We start from the raw sequence: 17,252 nt of genomic DNA on the forward strand, positions 1-17,252 counted from the left end.
TAATGGATGCGCCACTTCTGGGGCGGCTGCGGCCTGCTATTTTTAGGCTGCGAAGAGTCCAATAACCATGGCTCTTCCCACCCTGAGAATAGAATACCAGACCCCAGCTGTCCGCTTCACCTTGGCTGGTGATCTAATTTGGGGGGACCCCACGTTTTTTTTTTTTTTAAAAAAAACGCCTGGGGAGCCCTGCAAATTGATCACCAGACAAGGTGAAGCTGTCAGCTGTGGTTTGCAGGCTACAGCTGTCTGCTTTACCCTAGCTGGCTATCAAAAATAGGGGGGACCCCACGTCGTTTATTTTAATTATTAATTTTTTGGGGGGCTAAATACAAGGCTAGGCACCCTTTAGTGCCACATGAAAGGCACTAAAGGGCGCCAGCTTAGAATATGCAGGGGGTGGGACGTTATATATGTTTGACATCTATCCATTCATCCATTGTAGCATTTTAGGCTGTGCGCCCATAATCGGGATTTGCAGCGTTTTGGGCGCAGAGTGTGTCCACAGTGTGTCCCTGTGTCCATAGTGCTGCGTTGTGCAGTAGAAGCACAGTGGAAGGATTTTTAGAAATCCCATGCCCAATGTGCTTCTTTTCTCCGCAGCATAAACTGACCTGTGGCGCAGCTTCCCGAGCCTCAGCATGTCAATTTATGCTGCGGAGATGAGTGTTCTCTGCAGGTAGCATAGAGCTCCACAGCGGCCTGAACCCAAATCGTGGGCATGGGCAGCTGCGTTCTCCCGTGGACATCACTCACATCTCTGCAGGAAGGCTGACACTGTGTACTAGACGCCGTGTCGCTGGATCATGGCCACATAGCCTAAAAGTGAGACATTTGTTGCTACAGCAACATTTTTGTGAAGTACCTGTGGATTCAAAATGCTTACTATACTCCTGAATAAAATCCAGTTTCCAAAATGGGGTCACTTGTGGGGGGTTTCTAATGTATAGGTACCCAAGGGGCCCTGCAAATGTGACATGGTGCCCGCAATTTATTTCAACTTTTCCAGAATTCAAATGGTGCTCCTTCCATTCCAAGCCCTCCCATTTATCCAAACAGAGGTTTTTGGCCACATGTGGGGTATCCCTGTGCTCATAAGACATTGGATAACAACCTGTTGGGTCCACGGTTTGTTGTTGTCTCTTGAAAAAGTGAGAAATTTGATGCTGAAGCAACATTTTTGTGAAAAAAATGAAAATTTTCAATATGGCAACCTAAGCTTATCAAATTCTGTGAAGTATTCGTGGATTCAAACTGCTCACTATACACCTAGATAAAAGCCTTGAGGTGTCTTGTTTCCAGAATGGAGTCACTTGTGGGGGACCGCCACTGTTTAGGCACCTCTGGGGCTCTCCAAATGCAACCTGGCGTCCGCTATTGATTCCAGCCAATTTTGCAGTCAAATGGCACTCCTTCCCTTCCGAGCCCTGCCATGCGCCCAAACAGTTGATTTCCACCACATATAAGGTATCACCAAACTCAGGAGAAATTGCACAATAAATGTTATGCTGAATTTTTTCCTTTTACTCTTGTAAAAAAAAAAAAAGCTACCTGGTTGAAATAACAATTTTGTGGTAAAATTTTTTTTTTTTTTTTCATGGCTCAACGTTATAAAATTCTGTGAAGCACCTGGGGGTTCAGGGTACTCGCCAAACATCTAGATAAATTCCTTGAGGGGCCTAGTTTCCAAAATGGGGTCACTTGTGCGGGGTTTCTGCTGTTTAGGTACCTTAGGGGTCCTCCAAATGTGACATGGTGCCCGGAATCTTTTTCAGCCAAATTTCCTTTCCAAAATTCAAATATTGCTCCTTTCGTTCCAAGCCCTCCCATTTGTCCAAACAAAGGTTTCAGACCACATGTGAGGTATCACCGCGCTCATAAAAAAGTGGTTAACAAACTTTGAGGTCAAATTATTGGAATTACCTCTTGAAAAAGTGAGAGAATTGATGCTAAAGCAACATTTTTGAGAAAATTATTAAAATTTTCTATATGACAACGTAACGTTAACAAAATCTGTGAAGTACCTGTGGATCTAAAATGCTCACTATACCCCTAGATAGAAGCCTTGAGGGGTCTAGTTTCCAAAATGGTGCCACTTGTGAGGGGTTTCTTCTGTTTAGGTACCTTAGCGGACCTGTAAATGCAACATGGTGCCCGCAACCTATTTCAGCCAAATTTGCTTTCCAAAATTCAAATATTGCTCCTTCTGTTCCGAGCCCTCTCATTTGTCCAAACAGAGGTTTCTGAGCACATGTGGGGTATCGGCGCGCTCATAAGAAAGTGGGGAACAAGTTTTGGGGTCCATTTTGTTGTGCTATTTCTTCTAAAAGTGAATAAATTTGGGTTAGAGCAACATTTTTAGGTAAAATTTTATTTTTGCTTTTTTTCATTCCACATTGCTTTTGTTCATGTGAAGCACCTGAAGGGTTAATAAACTTCTTGAATGTGGTTTTGAGTACTTTGGAGGGTGCAGTTTTTAGAATGGTGTCACTTTTGGGTATTTTCTGTCATCTAGGCCTATTGAAGTCACTTCAAATGTGATGTGGTCCCTATAAAAATGGTTTTGTAAATTTTGATGTAAAAATGAGAAATCGCTGATAAACTTTGAACCCCTCTAACTTCCTAACAAAAAAAAATTTTGTTTCCAAAATTGTGCTGATGTAAAGTAGACAAGTGGGAAATGTTATTTATTAACTATTTTGTGTCACAGAAATCTCTGGTTTAACGATCTAAAAATTCAAAAGTTGAAAATTGCTAAATTTTCAAAATTTTTGCCAATATTCAATTTTTTTCATAAATAAATGCAAAAAATATTGTCCTAAATTTGGTACTAACATGAAGTCCAATATGTGACGAAAAAACCATCTCAGAATCACCGGGATCCGTTGAAGCGTTCCAGAGTTATAACCTCATGAAGTGACACTGGTCAGAATTGCAAAATTTGGTCTGGTCATTAAGGTGAAAATTAGCTCCGTCACTAAAGGGTTAAAGATCTACTGATATTAGTAACACACACATTATATATAGATATAGATATATAGATGTGGAGGGTCTTCAGTGTGAAATATGTGAGGTCTGCTCATTTGTCCATTTTTTTTTTATGTGCCATCCCAATAGATGCACTATAGCAATACTGAAAAACCCATAGGTGAAATCGAATGCTTTAGTAAGGTGCATTGTACGTGTGCTGTATGACTTCAGACGTAGGGAAGCAAGAAGCCACAGAAACTAGTGCCTGATGTCAGCTCTCAGATAACGGATGTCTCCCCGGAGCGACTTCTGATGTATTGTGACTTGGCAGAGCCTTTCTCATTTATTGGTACACTGCAGATTACATTATCACAATTTCTAGGAATGAGACTATAGTGCTGTACACGTGGAGAACGCTAATTCTTGAGCAAACAAGGGGGTTAATAATACAGCAGACAATAAAACCATTCACACCAGTATCGCTGCTGTTTTGCTTATTATTCATAATGATATAGTGTAAGACGCTGATGATGTGTCACCCTTTTTTAGTGATGAATGTGTTACTTAGGCTATTTTCACACATCCGTTTTTATTCATCAGGCACAATCCGGAAAAAAATCGGTTAAAACTGATCCGGCGTCAGATCCGTTTTATCCCCATTGATTTGTATTAGCGCCAGATTGTGCCTGATGGCTTTGCGTTGCATCCGGCTTTTGCCGGATCCGTCGTAATTGGCTAATGCGGCGCCCGTATGGAACGTCTCTTGCAATGTTTTTTGTCTCTGACAAAAAAAACACATCGCGCTGGATCTGGTGTAATACGGCGTGATTTACAATGGAAGCCTATGGACGCCTGATCCAGCGTAATGCAGCAAAAAACGGATGCGGCCACCGGATCAGCTTTTTAAACTGAGCATGCTCCAATTTATTGTAAAAAAACAGATCCAGCAAAAAAAACGGACGAAATGGATGCAAAAATGGATGCGCCGGATCAGTTTTTTTTTTTTTTTTTTTTTTTACAGATCAGGTATACCGGATCCGTTAAAAAAAAAGGATCTGTTGCATCAGGCACATGCCGGATTGTGCCTGATGCCAAAAAAACAAATTGTGAAAGTAGCCTAAGGCTATGTGCCCACGCTGTGAAAAATGCGCGGATTTTGCTGCGTATTTCTCACGGAAATGCCGCAGATTTTTCAGAAATCTGCAGCACAGCTACTCCCCAGCCATTTCTATGGCATTTGGGAAATGCTGTGCCCACGCTGCGTATTTTTCCGCAGCGGAAATCATGCGGATTTCCATGCAGAAAAATCTGCAGCATATCAATTATTGTTGCGGATTTACCTGCAGATTTTGCCTATTCAATTGAATGTAAAAAAATCGCAAAATCCGCAACGAAATCCGCGTCAAATCCGCACAAAATCAGCACCTATGAAAAGGTGCAGATTCGGGGGGAATGCTGCGGATTTAGCTGCAGAAAAATCCGCAGATACAGAGTCCCGTGGGCACATAGCCTTACACAGGAGGCATCAAGACCTACACGCCTAATTCTAACAGGCATTTTGCTGATTAAATTCTGAACCTCATGGGTTAACGGATTTGTTTCTCAAGGTGTCAGGAGTGTCTTGCAGCTTGAAGACATACAGAGCGGCATTGTGCAACCCACCTTAGGCTGTGACCAGATAAAAGAAAAACAAAACCACAACTTCTCCTCTTCCGACAGAGCACAATGGCCTTATTTTACTAGCTTCACTGAGCAGTATTTCCTTAGGTTCAGGCTGCGTACCTTTCTGACCTGTGTCTAGGATGCGTTGCAGCTTGAAATATGTGACGGTGGCTATTTTTTTATCATTTTCGGAAACCCCTTTTAAAAATAAATAAATGTAGAATATATTTAATTTTTGGACACCAACACCTCCTATATCTGACCCCTGCATGCACGTCTCTAGTATCAGAGTCATGATTCTCATGATGTCTCAAGGGGAAATGTTGGAAGTAGTTTAGTCAATCATTTTAACCCCAAACGTTTCCCTCCATGGGAGCTCTTATTCCGGGATGTGGATGAGAGGTTCCTTGTGGAAGCCATCGTCTGTGTAAGACCTTCCTGCCCATCTGCTTGCTGTGTTTCCATGTGTGCTGCATGTACTGTGCGCACTTGGCTGCCATCTGACATCTTTCCCACCTTTCCATCCGTCCACAGGAAGACATGGCTAAGAACCTGCTGGCAGAGTTCAATCTTGGCTGTGATGCCCACGAGACCCAGCACGTGTACAGAGTTTACGTGGCCACTTTCTTAGGATTTGGGGGCAATGCTGCTAGACAGAGGTATGAAGAATACATCTTCTCCAGGACGATGGAAAAGAACAGGTGAGTGTCAGCCTCGGGTCACACACACAACGGCCACGTATGGTGATGAGCACTATACTGATCACTGTTTTTTTTTACCAGACTTCTAGGAAAGAAAGTTGGGCTAACTGAAGATGCGCCATATCTAGACCCGTGCCTTCCTGCAGACATCCCAGATACAATAAAGCAGGGGGGGCAGAGCTTATTCTTGCGTGGAACCGGTGACTTTCACCTCTGCCGTCAGATTATCCAGCCCCTAATGAACTTGTCCAACGAGACGCAGACAACGTTAAATGGTGTTTACCAGCCCCCGCTGCCCTATCACAACAGCGAGTTCTACGGCTTCTCCGAGTTCTACTACTGCACCGAGGACGTTCTGCGCATGGGGGGCGACTACCGATCCGAGCGTTTCCTCCGGGCTGCAAAGGTGAGGGGGGGGACGGACAACTTAAAGGGAACTTGTCACATTGTGTTCACAGTCCGATCTGCGGACGGCACGGGATAGAAGAGAAGCTGAGCAGGATAATACATGGGAAAAGATTCAGTGTAACGTGGATTTTATTCATTGAAATCCCTTTTGTTAGAATGTATACAAGTCTAGTGGGCGGGTCCTACTCAGTGATTGTCAGCTATCTGTGCATACAGACATGCAGGGAAGACTGTCAATCACTAGTAGGACCGCCCGCTGGACTCCTATACGAACACCAGGGCGTTAAATGAATGAAATATAAATTTCTTTGTCGCTCCATTGGGAGACCCAGACAATTGGGTGTATAGCTTATGCCTCCGGAGGTCACACAAAGCATTACACTTAAAAGTGTAAACCCCTCCCCTCTGCCTATACACCCCCCCGTGCATCACGGGCTCCTCAGTTTTATTGCTTTGTGGAAGGAGGCACACATCCACGCAAGCTCCACATTTTAGTCAGCAGCAGCTGCTGACTATATCGGATGGAAGAAAAGTGGGCCCATATAGGGCCCCCAGCATGCTCCCTTCTCACCCCACTCGGGTCGGCGGTGCTGTTAAGGTTGAGGTACCCATTGTGGGTACATAGGCAGGAGCCACATGCTGTTTTCCTTCCCCATCCCTTAGGGGCTCTGGGTGAAGTGGGATCCTGACCGGTCACCAGGCACTGGGACCGCGCTCCCTCCGCAGCCCCTGGGGGAATCTGCTGGACAGGAGACCGGGTATCATCAGGGACAAGGCCCTGCTACTCTGAGGTACTCTGTGTCCCCTTGGGGACGGCGCATAGAGCGCCTGGGTAATAGACACTGCAGCAGCTGCTGGGTATGTTGGTGCGCCGGGACTACCGCGCTGGCCGCGCTTGTTTGCCGGCCGCGCTTATAACTTTAGTCCCCGGCTTTTGCGGCCTAGTGCCGCATATTCCTGCCCCCGGGCCTGCCAGGCAGGGGTAAGGGCGGGACGCTGCACTGGACGTCAGCGCTGAAGGCAGGAGCATACTTTGTATCCTCCTCCCCCCTCACTGAGCACCGTGGGGCACCAGATTCCCGCACTTACAGGCACGCCTACGGCTCCCTCCTCCTCTCTGAACGCCGGCAGCCATTGCTATCAGCACTTCAGACGCTGGAGAACTTCAGAGGGGAGACAACTGAGCTCCACAGCTCTGGGAGGCCCAGGCAGGGATCTGGTGGTCACACAACCGCTGAGAGCGGTCGGTAAGCCGCACCTGTTACTAGGTGCTGGTCCCCCTGGGTGCCGAATTGTATATTTATATGCTTATAGTGTATACATTTACTCTGTACGGCCACACTGTTAGCGTTTGGCTATATACCCTCACTGATTATTCTAAGAGGAGAAACAGCATGTCGTCCGCAAAAAGCAAGGGTACCAAAGCACAGGCTTACTTTGCAACCTGTACCTCATGTGCGGCAATGCTTCCTGCAGGTTCCACCTACCCTCATTGTGTGCAATGCTCGGCCCCTGTGACACTCACTCAGCCGGAGTCTCAGCCACTGGTGGGACCCCCGGCCCAGGTGGAACCTCCGGCCCCCACTGTCCAGGTGACAGGGACAGAGTTTGCAGTATTTGCTGACAAACTTTCTGAGTCTATGGATAGATGGTCTGCTAAGATACTGGAAGCTTTGCAGTCCAGACCTGTAACACAGGCCCCGGGCACTGTTGATTCATTGCCCCCATGCCCCCCTCGGTCGGAGCAGCAAAGTGCTCCTGGGTCGACTCATAGGTCCCACGGGGAGGACTCCGACACGGACCGCAGTCCCAGACCGACGAAGCGGGCTCGCTGGGAGATTCCCTCGACTTCATCTCACTATTCAGGTTCTCAGCATGAGGACTCTCTGGAAGATGAAGCAGATGCGGCAGATCAGGACTCTGATCCTGACGCCGCGCTCAACCTTGATACGCCTGAAGGGGACGCCATAGTAAACGACCTTATAGCGTCCATCAATCAGGTGTTAGATCTTTCTCCTCCACCCCTTCCGATTGAGGAGTCAGCTTCTCAGCAGGAGAAATTTCATTTTAGGTTTCCCAAACGTACACGGAGTGCGTTTCTTGATCACTCCGACTTCAAAGACGCAGTCCAGAAGCACCGAGCTTTTCCGGATAAGCGCTTTACTAAGCGCCTTCATGACACACGTTATCCCTTCCCCCCCTGACGTAGTCAAGGGTTGGGCTCAAGTGTCCCAAGGTGGATCCTCCAGTCTCTAGACTGGTGGCCAGATCCATAGTTGCAGTGGCAGATGGTGCATCACTCAAGGATGCCACTGACAGGCAGATAGAGCTCCTGATGAAATCCATCTATGAGGCTATCGGCGCGTCCTTTGCTCCGGCATTTGCTGCCATATGGGCACTACAAGCTATCTCAGCTTGTCAGTCTGAGATTAATGCACTCACACGAGCCGCTACTCCGCAAGTGTGTGTCATTAACCTCTCAGGCGTCGGCGTTTGCGTCCTACGCCATGAATGCGGTACTAGACTCTGCGAGCCGTACAGCGGTAGCATCCGCCAATTCAGTGGCAGTCCGCAGGGCCATGTGGCTACGTGAATGGAAGGCAGACTCTGCTTCCAAGAAGTTTTTAACCGGTTTGCCGTTTTCTGGCGACCGCCTGTTTGGCGAGCAATTGGATGAAATCATTAAACAATCCAAGGGTAAGGACTCGTCCTTACCCCAGTCCAAACCTAACAGACCTCAACAACGGAAGGTACAATCGAGGTTTTGGTCCTTTCGGCCCTCAGGCAGGTCTCAATTCTCCTCGTCCAACAGGCCTCAAAAGGGTCAGAGGAACTCTGATTCATGGCGGTCTAAGGCACGTCCTAAAAAGACCGCCGGAGGAACCGCTCCCAAAGCGGCCTCCTCATGACTTGCGGACTCCCCAAACCGCATCCTCGGTCGGTGGCAGGCTCTCCCGCTTTTGCGACGCCTGGTTCCCACATGCCCAAGATCGATGGGTGAGAGACATTCTGTCTCACGGTTACAGGATAGAGTTCAATTCTCGTCCTCCGATTCGTTTCTTCAGAACATCTCCGCCCCCCGAGCGAGCCGATGCTCTCCTTCAGGCGGTGAACACTCTGAAGGCAGAAGGAGTAGTTATCCCCGTTCCCCTTCAGCAATGGGGTCACGGTTTTTACTCCAACTTGTTTGTCGTACCAAAAAAGGACGGATCTTTCCGTCCCGTCCTGGACCTCAAACTGCTCAACAAACACGTGAAAACCAGACGATTCCGAATGGAATCTCTCCGCTCCGTCATCGCCTCGATGTCCCAAGGAGACTTCCTAGCCTCAATCGACATCAGGGATGCTTATCTCCACGTGCCGATTGCACCATAGCATCAGCGCTTCCTGCGTTTCGCCATCGGGGACGAACACCTTCAGTTCGTGGCACTGCCCTTCGGCCTGGCAACAGCCCCACGGGTCTTCACCAAGGTCATGGCAACAGTGGTTGCAGTCCTACACTCTCAGGGACACTCAGTGATCCCTTACTTGGACGATCTTCTTGTCAAGGCCCCCTCTCGGGTGGCATGCCAACACAGCCTGAACATTGCTCTGGAGACACTCCAGAGGTTCGGGTGGATCATCAATTTCCCAAAGTCAAAACTGACACCGACACAATCGCTGACATATCTCGGGATGGAGTTTCATACTCTCCCAGCGATAGTGAAACTTCCGCTGGACAAGCAGCGATCACTACAGACAGGGGTGCAATCTCTCCTCCGAGCCCAGTCGCACCCCTTGAGACGCCTCATGCACTTCCTAGGGAAGATGGTGGCAGCAATGGAGGCAGTTCCATTTGCACAGTTTCATCTGCGTCCTCTTCAATGGGACATTCTCCGCAAATGGGACAGGAAATCGACGTCCCTCGACAGGAACGTCTCCCTTTCTCGGGCAGCCAAGGCCTCCATTCAGTGGTGGCTTCTTCCCACTTCTTTGTCGAAGGGGAAATCCTTCCTGCCCCCATCCTGGGCTGTGGTCACGACGGACGCGAGTCTGTCAGGGTGGGGAGCGGTCTTCCTCCACCACAGGGCTCAGGGTACCTGGACTCAGCCAGAGTCCTCCCTTCAGATCAATGTTCTGGAGATAAGGGCAGTGTATCTAGCCCTGAAGGCGTTCCAGCCGTGGCTGGAAGGCAGGCAGATCCGAATTCAGTCGGACAACGCCACGGCGGTGGCATACATCAACCACCAAGGCGGCACGCGCAGTCGGCAAGCCTTCCAGGAAGTTCGGCGGATTCTGCTGTGGGTGGAAGCCACAGCCTCCACCATCTCCGCAGTACACATCCCGGGCGTGGAAAACTGGGAAGCGGACTTTCTCAGTCGCCAGGGCATGGACGCAGGGGAATGGTCTCTTCACCCGGACGTGTTTCAAGAGATCTGTTGCCGCTGGGGGAAGCCGGACGTCGACCTAATGGCGTCCCGGCACAACAACAAGGTCCCGGCATTCATGCCACGGTCTCAAGATCACAGAGCTCTGGCGGCAGACGCCTTAGTTCAGGATTGGTCGCAGTTTCGACTGCCTTATGTCTTTCCTCCTCTGGCACTGCTGCCCAGAGTGTTACGCAAGATCAGGTCCGACTGCCGCCGCGCCATCCTCGTCGCCCCAGACTGGCCGAGGAGGTCGTGGTACCCGGATCTGTGGCATCTCACGGTGGGTCAACCGTGGGCACTACCAGACCGACCAGACTTGCTGTCTCAAGGGCCATTTTTCCATCTGAATTCTGCGGCCCTCAACCTGACTGTGTGGCCATTGAGTCCTGGATCCTAGCGTCTTCAGGGTTATCTCAAGAGGTCATTGCCACTATGAGACAGGCCAGGAAACCAACGTCAGCCAAGATCTACCACAGGACGTGGAGGATCTTCTTATCCTGGTGCTCTGATCAGGGTTTTATTCCCTGGCCATTTGCCTTGCCCACTTTTCTGTCTTTCCTTCAATCCGGAATGGAAAAGGGGCTGTCTCTCGGCTCTCTTAAGGGACAAGTCTCGGCGCTCTCTGTATTTTTTCAAAAGCGTCTAGCAAGGCTTCCGCAAGTACGCACGTTCGTGCAGGGGGTTTGCCACATAGTCCCCCCTTACAAGCGCCCGCTAGAACCCTGGGATCTGAACAGGGTGCTAATGGTTCTTCAGAAACCACCTTTCGAGCCAATGACAGATATTTCTCTTTCTCGCCTCTCGCAGAAGGTGCTCTTCCTAGTGGCAGTCACATCACTTCGCAGAGTGTCTGAGCTAGCTGCACTGTCATGCAAAGCCCCCTTCCTGGTGTTTCACCAGGACAAGGTGGTTCTGCGTCCGGTTCCGGAATTTCTCCCTAAGGTGGTATCCCCTTTTCATCTCAATCAGGATATCTCCTTACCTTCTTTTTGTCCTCATCCAGTTCACCAATGTGAAAAGGATTTGCACTTGTTAGATCTTGTGAGAGCACTCCAGCTCTACATTTCTCGTACGGCGCCCCTGCGCCGCTCGGATGCGCTCTTTGTCCTTGTTGCTGGCCAGCGTAAAGGGTCGCAGGCTTCCAAGTCAACCTTGGCTCGGTGGATCAAGGAACCAATTCTTGAAGCCTACCGTTCTTCTGGCCTTCCGGTTCCTTCAGGACTGAAATCCCATTCTACCAGAGCCGTGGGTGCGTCCTGGGCATTGCGGCACCAGGCTACGGCTCAGCAGGTGTGTCAGGCGGCTACCTGGTCGAGTCTGCACACTTTCACGAAACACTATCAGGTGCATACCTACGCTTCGGCAGATGCCAGCTTAGGTAGGCGAGTCCTCCAGGCGGCGGTTGCCCACCTGTAGGAAGGGGCCGTCTTTCGGCTCTATTACCGGGGTATTCTTTTACCCACCCAGGGACTGCTTTTGGACGTCCCAATTGTCTGGGTCTCCCAATGGAGCGACAAAGAAGGGAATTTTGTTTACTTACCGTAAATTCCTTTTCTTCTAGCTCCTATTGGGAGACCCAGCACCCGCCCCTGTTCCCTTCGGGCTGTTGTTCTTTTGTGTACACATGTTGTTCATGTTGAATTGTTCTTTGGTTCATGGTTTTCAGTTCTCCGAACATCCTTCGGATTGAATTTACCTTAGACCAATTTATAAGTTTCCTCCTTCCTGCTTTTGCACCAAAACTGAGGAGCCTGTGATGCACGGGGGGGTGTATAGGCAGAGGGGAGGGGTTACACTTTTAAGTGTAATGCTTTGTGTGGCCTCCGGAGGCAGAAGCTATACACCCAATTGTCTGGGTCTCCCAATAGGAGCTAGAAGAAAAGGAATTTACGGTAAGTAAACAAAATTCCCTTCTTTCCTGAAATTTTTTCCACAAAAAATTGTATGTCAGTCTGATCAGCCCCTCCTGCTCTATAACATCCGGACTGCAGATCTAGATCAGATAACATTTCCAATGTGACTATTGAATAAGACCATCATAGAGGAAAACTCCCGCTATAATAAAATAATTGGCGCTGTAGAAATCTCTTCACCCTTCTTACAGATAAAGTGCGACATGTCTGTTGTGAAGAAGCATGCAATGTTCCTGTATTAGGGTTTTGGTTTTTTTGTGTGTTTGTTTTTTTACAACATTTTTGTCATTCAGCGTTGTCAGAGGGACAATATGTGGATTCAGATGTCCACTAGAGTTGGGCAGCATGATCATATACCATGGATTTTATGATGATGGCATCTTCCAGTAAGTTTCCACTTTAACCATATTGACCCCCAAGGTCTCCAAGCCACTATTGCCTGAAAAAGTGATCTGATCAAATAACTTCTGCTGGAAAACTTTCCCATGGTAACACCAAAGTAACCATGCGTGTATGTAGTCGCTGATCGACCATTCAAAATATGTGTTTTGGGGTATTGCCCCCTCATCAGTGTAAAGTATGAGATCTGATTTGGCTAAGTGAGAGGCTAAGATAGATCTCAGGAGAGTGACACACCACGTCTTGGATGCCAGTATGAGAAGACTTAAACGTCTTGCATGCTCTTATGGGAAATTTAAAGGGAACCTGTCAGGTCCCCTATGCACCCAGAAACACGAGCAGTTCTGGGTGTATATTGCATGTTTCAGGCAAGCATTCCCTTACTGATCTCAGTGACTAAGGGCATGTTTGCCTGAAACACGTTGAGACTATAATTCAACCATCATGATATTTTAAAAATTTGCTGAATAAAGATGAAGATTTTAATTATGGGACTCGCCACTTTATCCTTATTTCTAAAGATCCTTTATGGTATGCTAATAAGTGCAGGGACTAGTCACAAGGGTGTGAGTTCCCTGACTAGTTCGTTCTCTTTGCATGTTAGCACGCCCATAGGGGCGTGCCAACATGCTGTTCAGTGCCCAGCGTCATTGGCATGGACATGCTTACTTGTCCATTGTCACCGCTTAGGCTGAGTGTGCATGATAGTCTCAGCGCTTCTGGTCATGCGTACACCCGGCTTCAGAGTGTGCATGACTGGAAGTGACAGGACATCTGATCATGCGCATTTAGCCTAAACCTGGCATCGGAGGTGGTGACAATGGACAGGTACGTGCGTCCATGCCGATGACGCTGAGTATTGAATACAGTGTTGGCACGCCCCTGTGGGTGTGCTAACCTACAAAGAAGACTAACTAGTCGAAGGAAATAACACTCTTGGGACTAGTCCTTGTGCTCATTAGCATATCATAAAGGATCTTTAGAAATACTCTTTATCTATGCTACTAGGTGCAGGGATTAGCAATATGCACCCAGAACTACTCATGGTTCTGGGTGCATATTGCACCTGACAGGTTTACTTTAATATAAAGTGAATAAATAAATATAAAATATATATAAATAATAAAGGATTTGAACTGTATGTATGTATGTATGTGTATGTATGTATGTATGTATGTATGTAGCTATGTATGTGTATATATATACAGTGTATATATGTGTGTGTATATATATATGTATGTATGTGTGATATATATATATATATATATATATATATATATATATATATATATATATATATATATATATATATATATATATATATATATATATATTATAATATATAATATTTATAAATATTAGTGTGTGTATGGAATGTCATTATCTTTTGGCCTAACCTTGAGACAGAAGGCATAGAAGAAAAGAAGCTCTTCTATTATATGAACATTTTTTTCCACATTTGTTAAACATGCTGAATGTCCTCTTACAGAGAAGTGTTCTTGTCCTTGAAATATCATTAATACTCCAGGTCGCTATTACTACATCTTTCAGGCACTTTCCAGGAGAATAGCCAAAGCCTTATCCCGGAGGCAGACATGTCTTAAGTTGGAAAATCGCATCTGTTCTGATCATTGTTTTGGGGCCACACAAAGCACAGCAGGGTCCAATGAAGGGAACATTTAGAGTTTATTAGAGTGCTTCTAAAATAATAATAAAAAAAAGTGTGTTTTTATTTTTTTTTAACCAACTATTTTTTTTTCTTTTTAGGATTACTGTGCCACCAAATGGTCAGTTTTAAAGGAGAGGTTTGATCGTGGCCTCTACGCGTCCCATGCTGACCTGCATCGGCTCAAGTGAGTGTTGTACGGATCAGTCCTCACCATTTTATCCCTGGTGTGCGATGGGGGTTCGCTCCGTAACGTGTGTGTGTGTGTGTGTGTGTGTGTCAGTGCCAGTGCCAGTGCCAAAACTGAAGTGGTGAAATGTGATAATTTTTCTTTATTACAGGTACCAGTGCTTTAAATCTGCCTGGATGTACGAGGTTTTCCATACAGGCTTCTCCTTCCCTTCCAATTACAGCAACCTCAAGACGGTCCTGCAAGTGTATGATAAGGAGGTCCAATGGACGCTCGGAGCAATATTATACCGGACTAGATTCTTGCCATTAAGGTAAAAACTGAGGGGAAAATTAAAGCATAACCATTTTCTTTTTAGTCATTAAAAATTAGGTTACTTAATGAAAAATAATTAGTCTCATGGGGTGGCATGGGTACTTTTTTTGCATTTTTTTTGCCTGCATTGATTTCCTTAATGTAGGCCAATGGAAGCACAAGCGAATGTAAATGCAGATTTTTGTTGAATATATGAAGACAGTCATTTAGTTTTCCGATGGCTGGATAGGAGAAGTTCACGAGAAATACAAAATATGCTATGAAAACCCCTGCAGGCTGTGTCTGAGCTCAGTGCTCGAGGCATGGTGTATGGGAAGATCAGAGCATCTCTCGTCCTCGGGTATACAATGTTTGGCATACAATTACCACGAATAACTGACACCAAGAGCCTGATCCAGGGGAGAGTTTGGTGCACTTGAATGGAAACTTTAAGGCACTGTTCACACACCGCAGTTTTTGACCTGCTTTTTTTTTTTTTTTTTTTTTTTTAATCTGCATCAAAATCTGTATGCCTCTTCTGAAGCCAGCAAAGTCTATGGGATTTTGGGTTTGCTATGTACACTGTGCATTTTTTTTCCATGCAGTTTTCGTGCAGACTTTGATGCAGAAAAAATCTGCAGCATATCGATTATTCCGGTTTAGCCGCAGTTTTTCACTTTTTCACCCATTGACTTCATTGACATCCAAAACCGCATCTGTTTTTTTGCCACACTGTGCAGATTTGGTGCAGAAAATTTCTACATCATATCTGCGGCGTGTGCCCTTGGCCTTAAAGGGAATCTGTCAGCAGGTTTTTTTCTATGTAATCTGAGAACAGCATGCTGTAGGGTTTGAGAGCCCAATTTCAGCCACTTGTCACTTACTGTGCTGAATGTTTCTGTTTTACTAAAATCACTGTTTTATCAGCAGGATATTATCACTACAGGACCAAGGCTAATCTGTTCAACCTCTTCCCCACCCCTGATTAACAGCTTTCTGCTTATGCACATAGAAAGCTGTTAATCAGTGGTGTGGGCGGGGTTATACAGAGCTCAGCAGTCAGAGAATGGCTAGATCTGCAGCAGATAAAACAGTGATTGTATCAAAACAACTTGCACATATCTGACATTTTGTGGCATTTACTTTGACTATCTTATAAATGTCCCCAATCGTGTCACCTCTTTAGGTTTCCTTTGAAACGTGTTCAGTCTGACAATGTGGCTCTTGTAGCAGAACAGATTGTGCCCCCTGACATAAAGCAATACTGCCTCCATCCTCTGTTTTTATAGTGCTGAGGTCTCCACCCCAGGACTGTGCCTAATCTTTCCTTTCGCCCCCAGGGACATTCAGCAGGAGCAGTTCCGTGGCAGCCACCCTCACTGGCGAGGAGCATCCTTTGTGTACAACCATTACCTGTTCTTGGTCTGTTTCCTTGTGGTCCTGCTGTCTATTATGTTATACCTGCTGAGACTGCGCCGCATCCACCGCCGAATGCAGAGGAACACGTCCTCTTCTGCCCTGTGGGTGGAGCAGGGGTTACAGGCGTCGGGGCTCCCCAGCCCCCTGTAAAGTACTACTAGCAATATGTTGCACATCTTCCTAACCCTGCTGGATGGAAAGGCTTCTGACCGGCCTGTCACTCCTAAAGGGACCGGTGTGAACTGTCCGTTGGGTCCTTTTAAATGGTGAGGGATTGGATCTGGTACAATTCTAGCATTATGGGGGTAAACGTGGCAGTCGGCCATATCCGACATGACAGAAGACAACTAATTGAAAGCCATGATTTAAGTCTCAGGGTCTTATATCTTGTCAGTAATATTCGGGTGTTCCCCATTAAGTGCAAAGAGCCTGTGAATTATCCACTTAAGCCTCTAAGAATGGCCACTGAGGAAACGCGCACAGCCTCCCCGACATCGAGGGGACCAGTAGGAAGCTCAGTATGTTCTTCATGGACAGATTTGATAGATGCATCTACCATTACTCACACGGGCAACCATGATGTGAGCTAAACCAGGACTTATTCACAGGAGGGCACATGTCATCCACATCCGCCGCCCCATCCCTCACTGATGTCACTCGTGTCTACATGATTCAAAGGGTGGTCATTGGTTAGTCCACGATAAAGGGGCAACCTCGCCAAGTCTTCACTCTTGTCTTGCTTCTCTGCTGCTTCCATCAACGCTTTGCCTCCTTCTCTTACTGCATTATGACTTTTGTATGCCTCGTAGGAACAGCTGCTGCTATCCATGACTGGTCGCTGAAGAGTTAAGCTGCAGGGGATAAATGTGGCTTATAATTGTGTAAGTGCAAGCATTTTCTGAGGACACCTGTTCCCTAGAGTAAAAGGATTCCGAAGTTTGCAAATAAACGCTTGCAGATACGGTCTGACTCCCAGAGATGGACCCGGCGTTACACGTGTCAGTCCTCGCCTACGTTACATGCCTTAAAGGGGGTTATGTGTTAGGCTAGTTTCACACTTGCGTTGGGCGAAATCTGCTGCGTCGTTTTGACGCATCCGTTATTTTTGTGGTGTCAACGGATCCGTTATGTCACAGGCATCCGTTAACTGATTCCTGTGAAATAACGGACCATTGCATGAGTTTGGCGTCCGTCTACGAAATGCGTCTGCTCTGTTTTGTT

At 47.0% G+C, this 17,252-nt stretch overlaps 1 protein-coding gene across 2 annotated transcripts in view; it reads left to right on the plus strand.

Annotated features, from left to right (window-relative positions):
* The window catches only part of ENTPD4 (ectonucleoside triphosphate diphosphohydrolase 4), a 55,968-nt gene extending 38,976 nt beyond the window's left edge, over positions 1-16,992 (plus strand). For both annotated transcript variants that reach the window (XM_075346249.1, XM_075346251.1), the window contains exons 9-13: positions 5,167-5,333; positions 5,415-5,739; positions 14,230-14,315; positions 14,470-14,631; positions 15,953-16,992. In XM_075346249.1, the coding sequence (XP_075202364.1) occupies positions 5,167-5,333; positions 5,415-5,739; positions 14,230-14,315; positions 14,470-14,631; positions 15,953-16,181 (969 nt within the window). In that variant the 3' untranslated portion in view covers positions 16,182-16,992. The remainder of the gene's footprint in view (positions 1-5,166; positions 5,334-5,414; positions 5,740-14,229; positions 14,316-14,469; positions 14,632-15,952) is intronic.
* The last annotated feature ends 260 nt before the right edge of the window (positions 16,993-17,252 follow it).

Source organism: Anomaloglossus baeobatrachus, chromosome 4 (assembly GCF_048569485.1).
Source record: "Anomaloglossus baeobatrachus isolate aAnoBae1 chromosome 4, aAnoBae1.hap1, whole genome shotgun sequence".
Lineage (NCBI taxonomy): Eukaryota > Metazoa > Chordata > Amphibia > Anura > Aromobatidae > Anomaloglossus > Anomaloglossus baeobatrachus.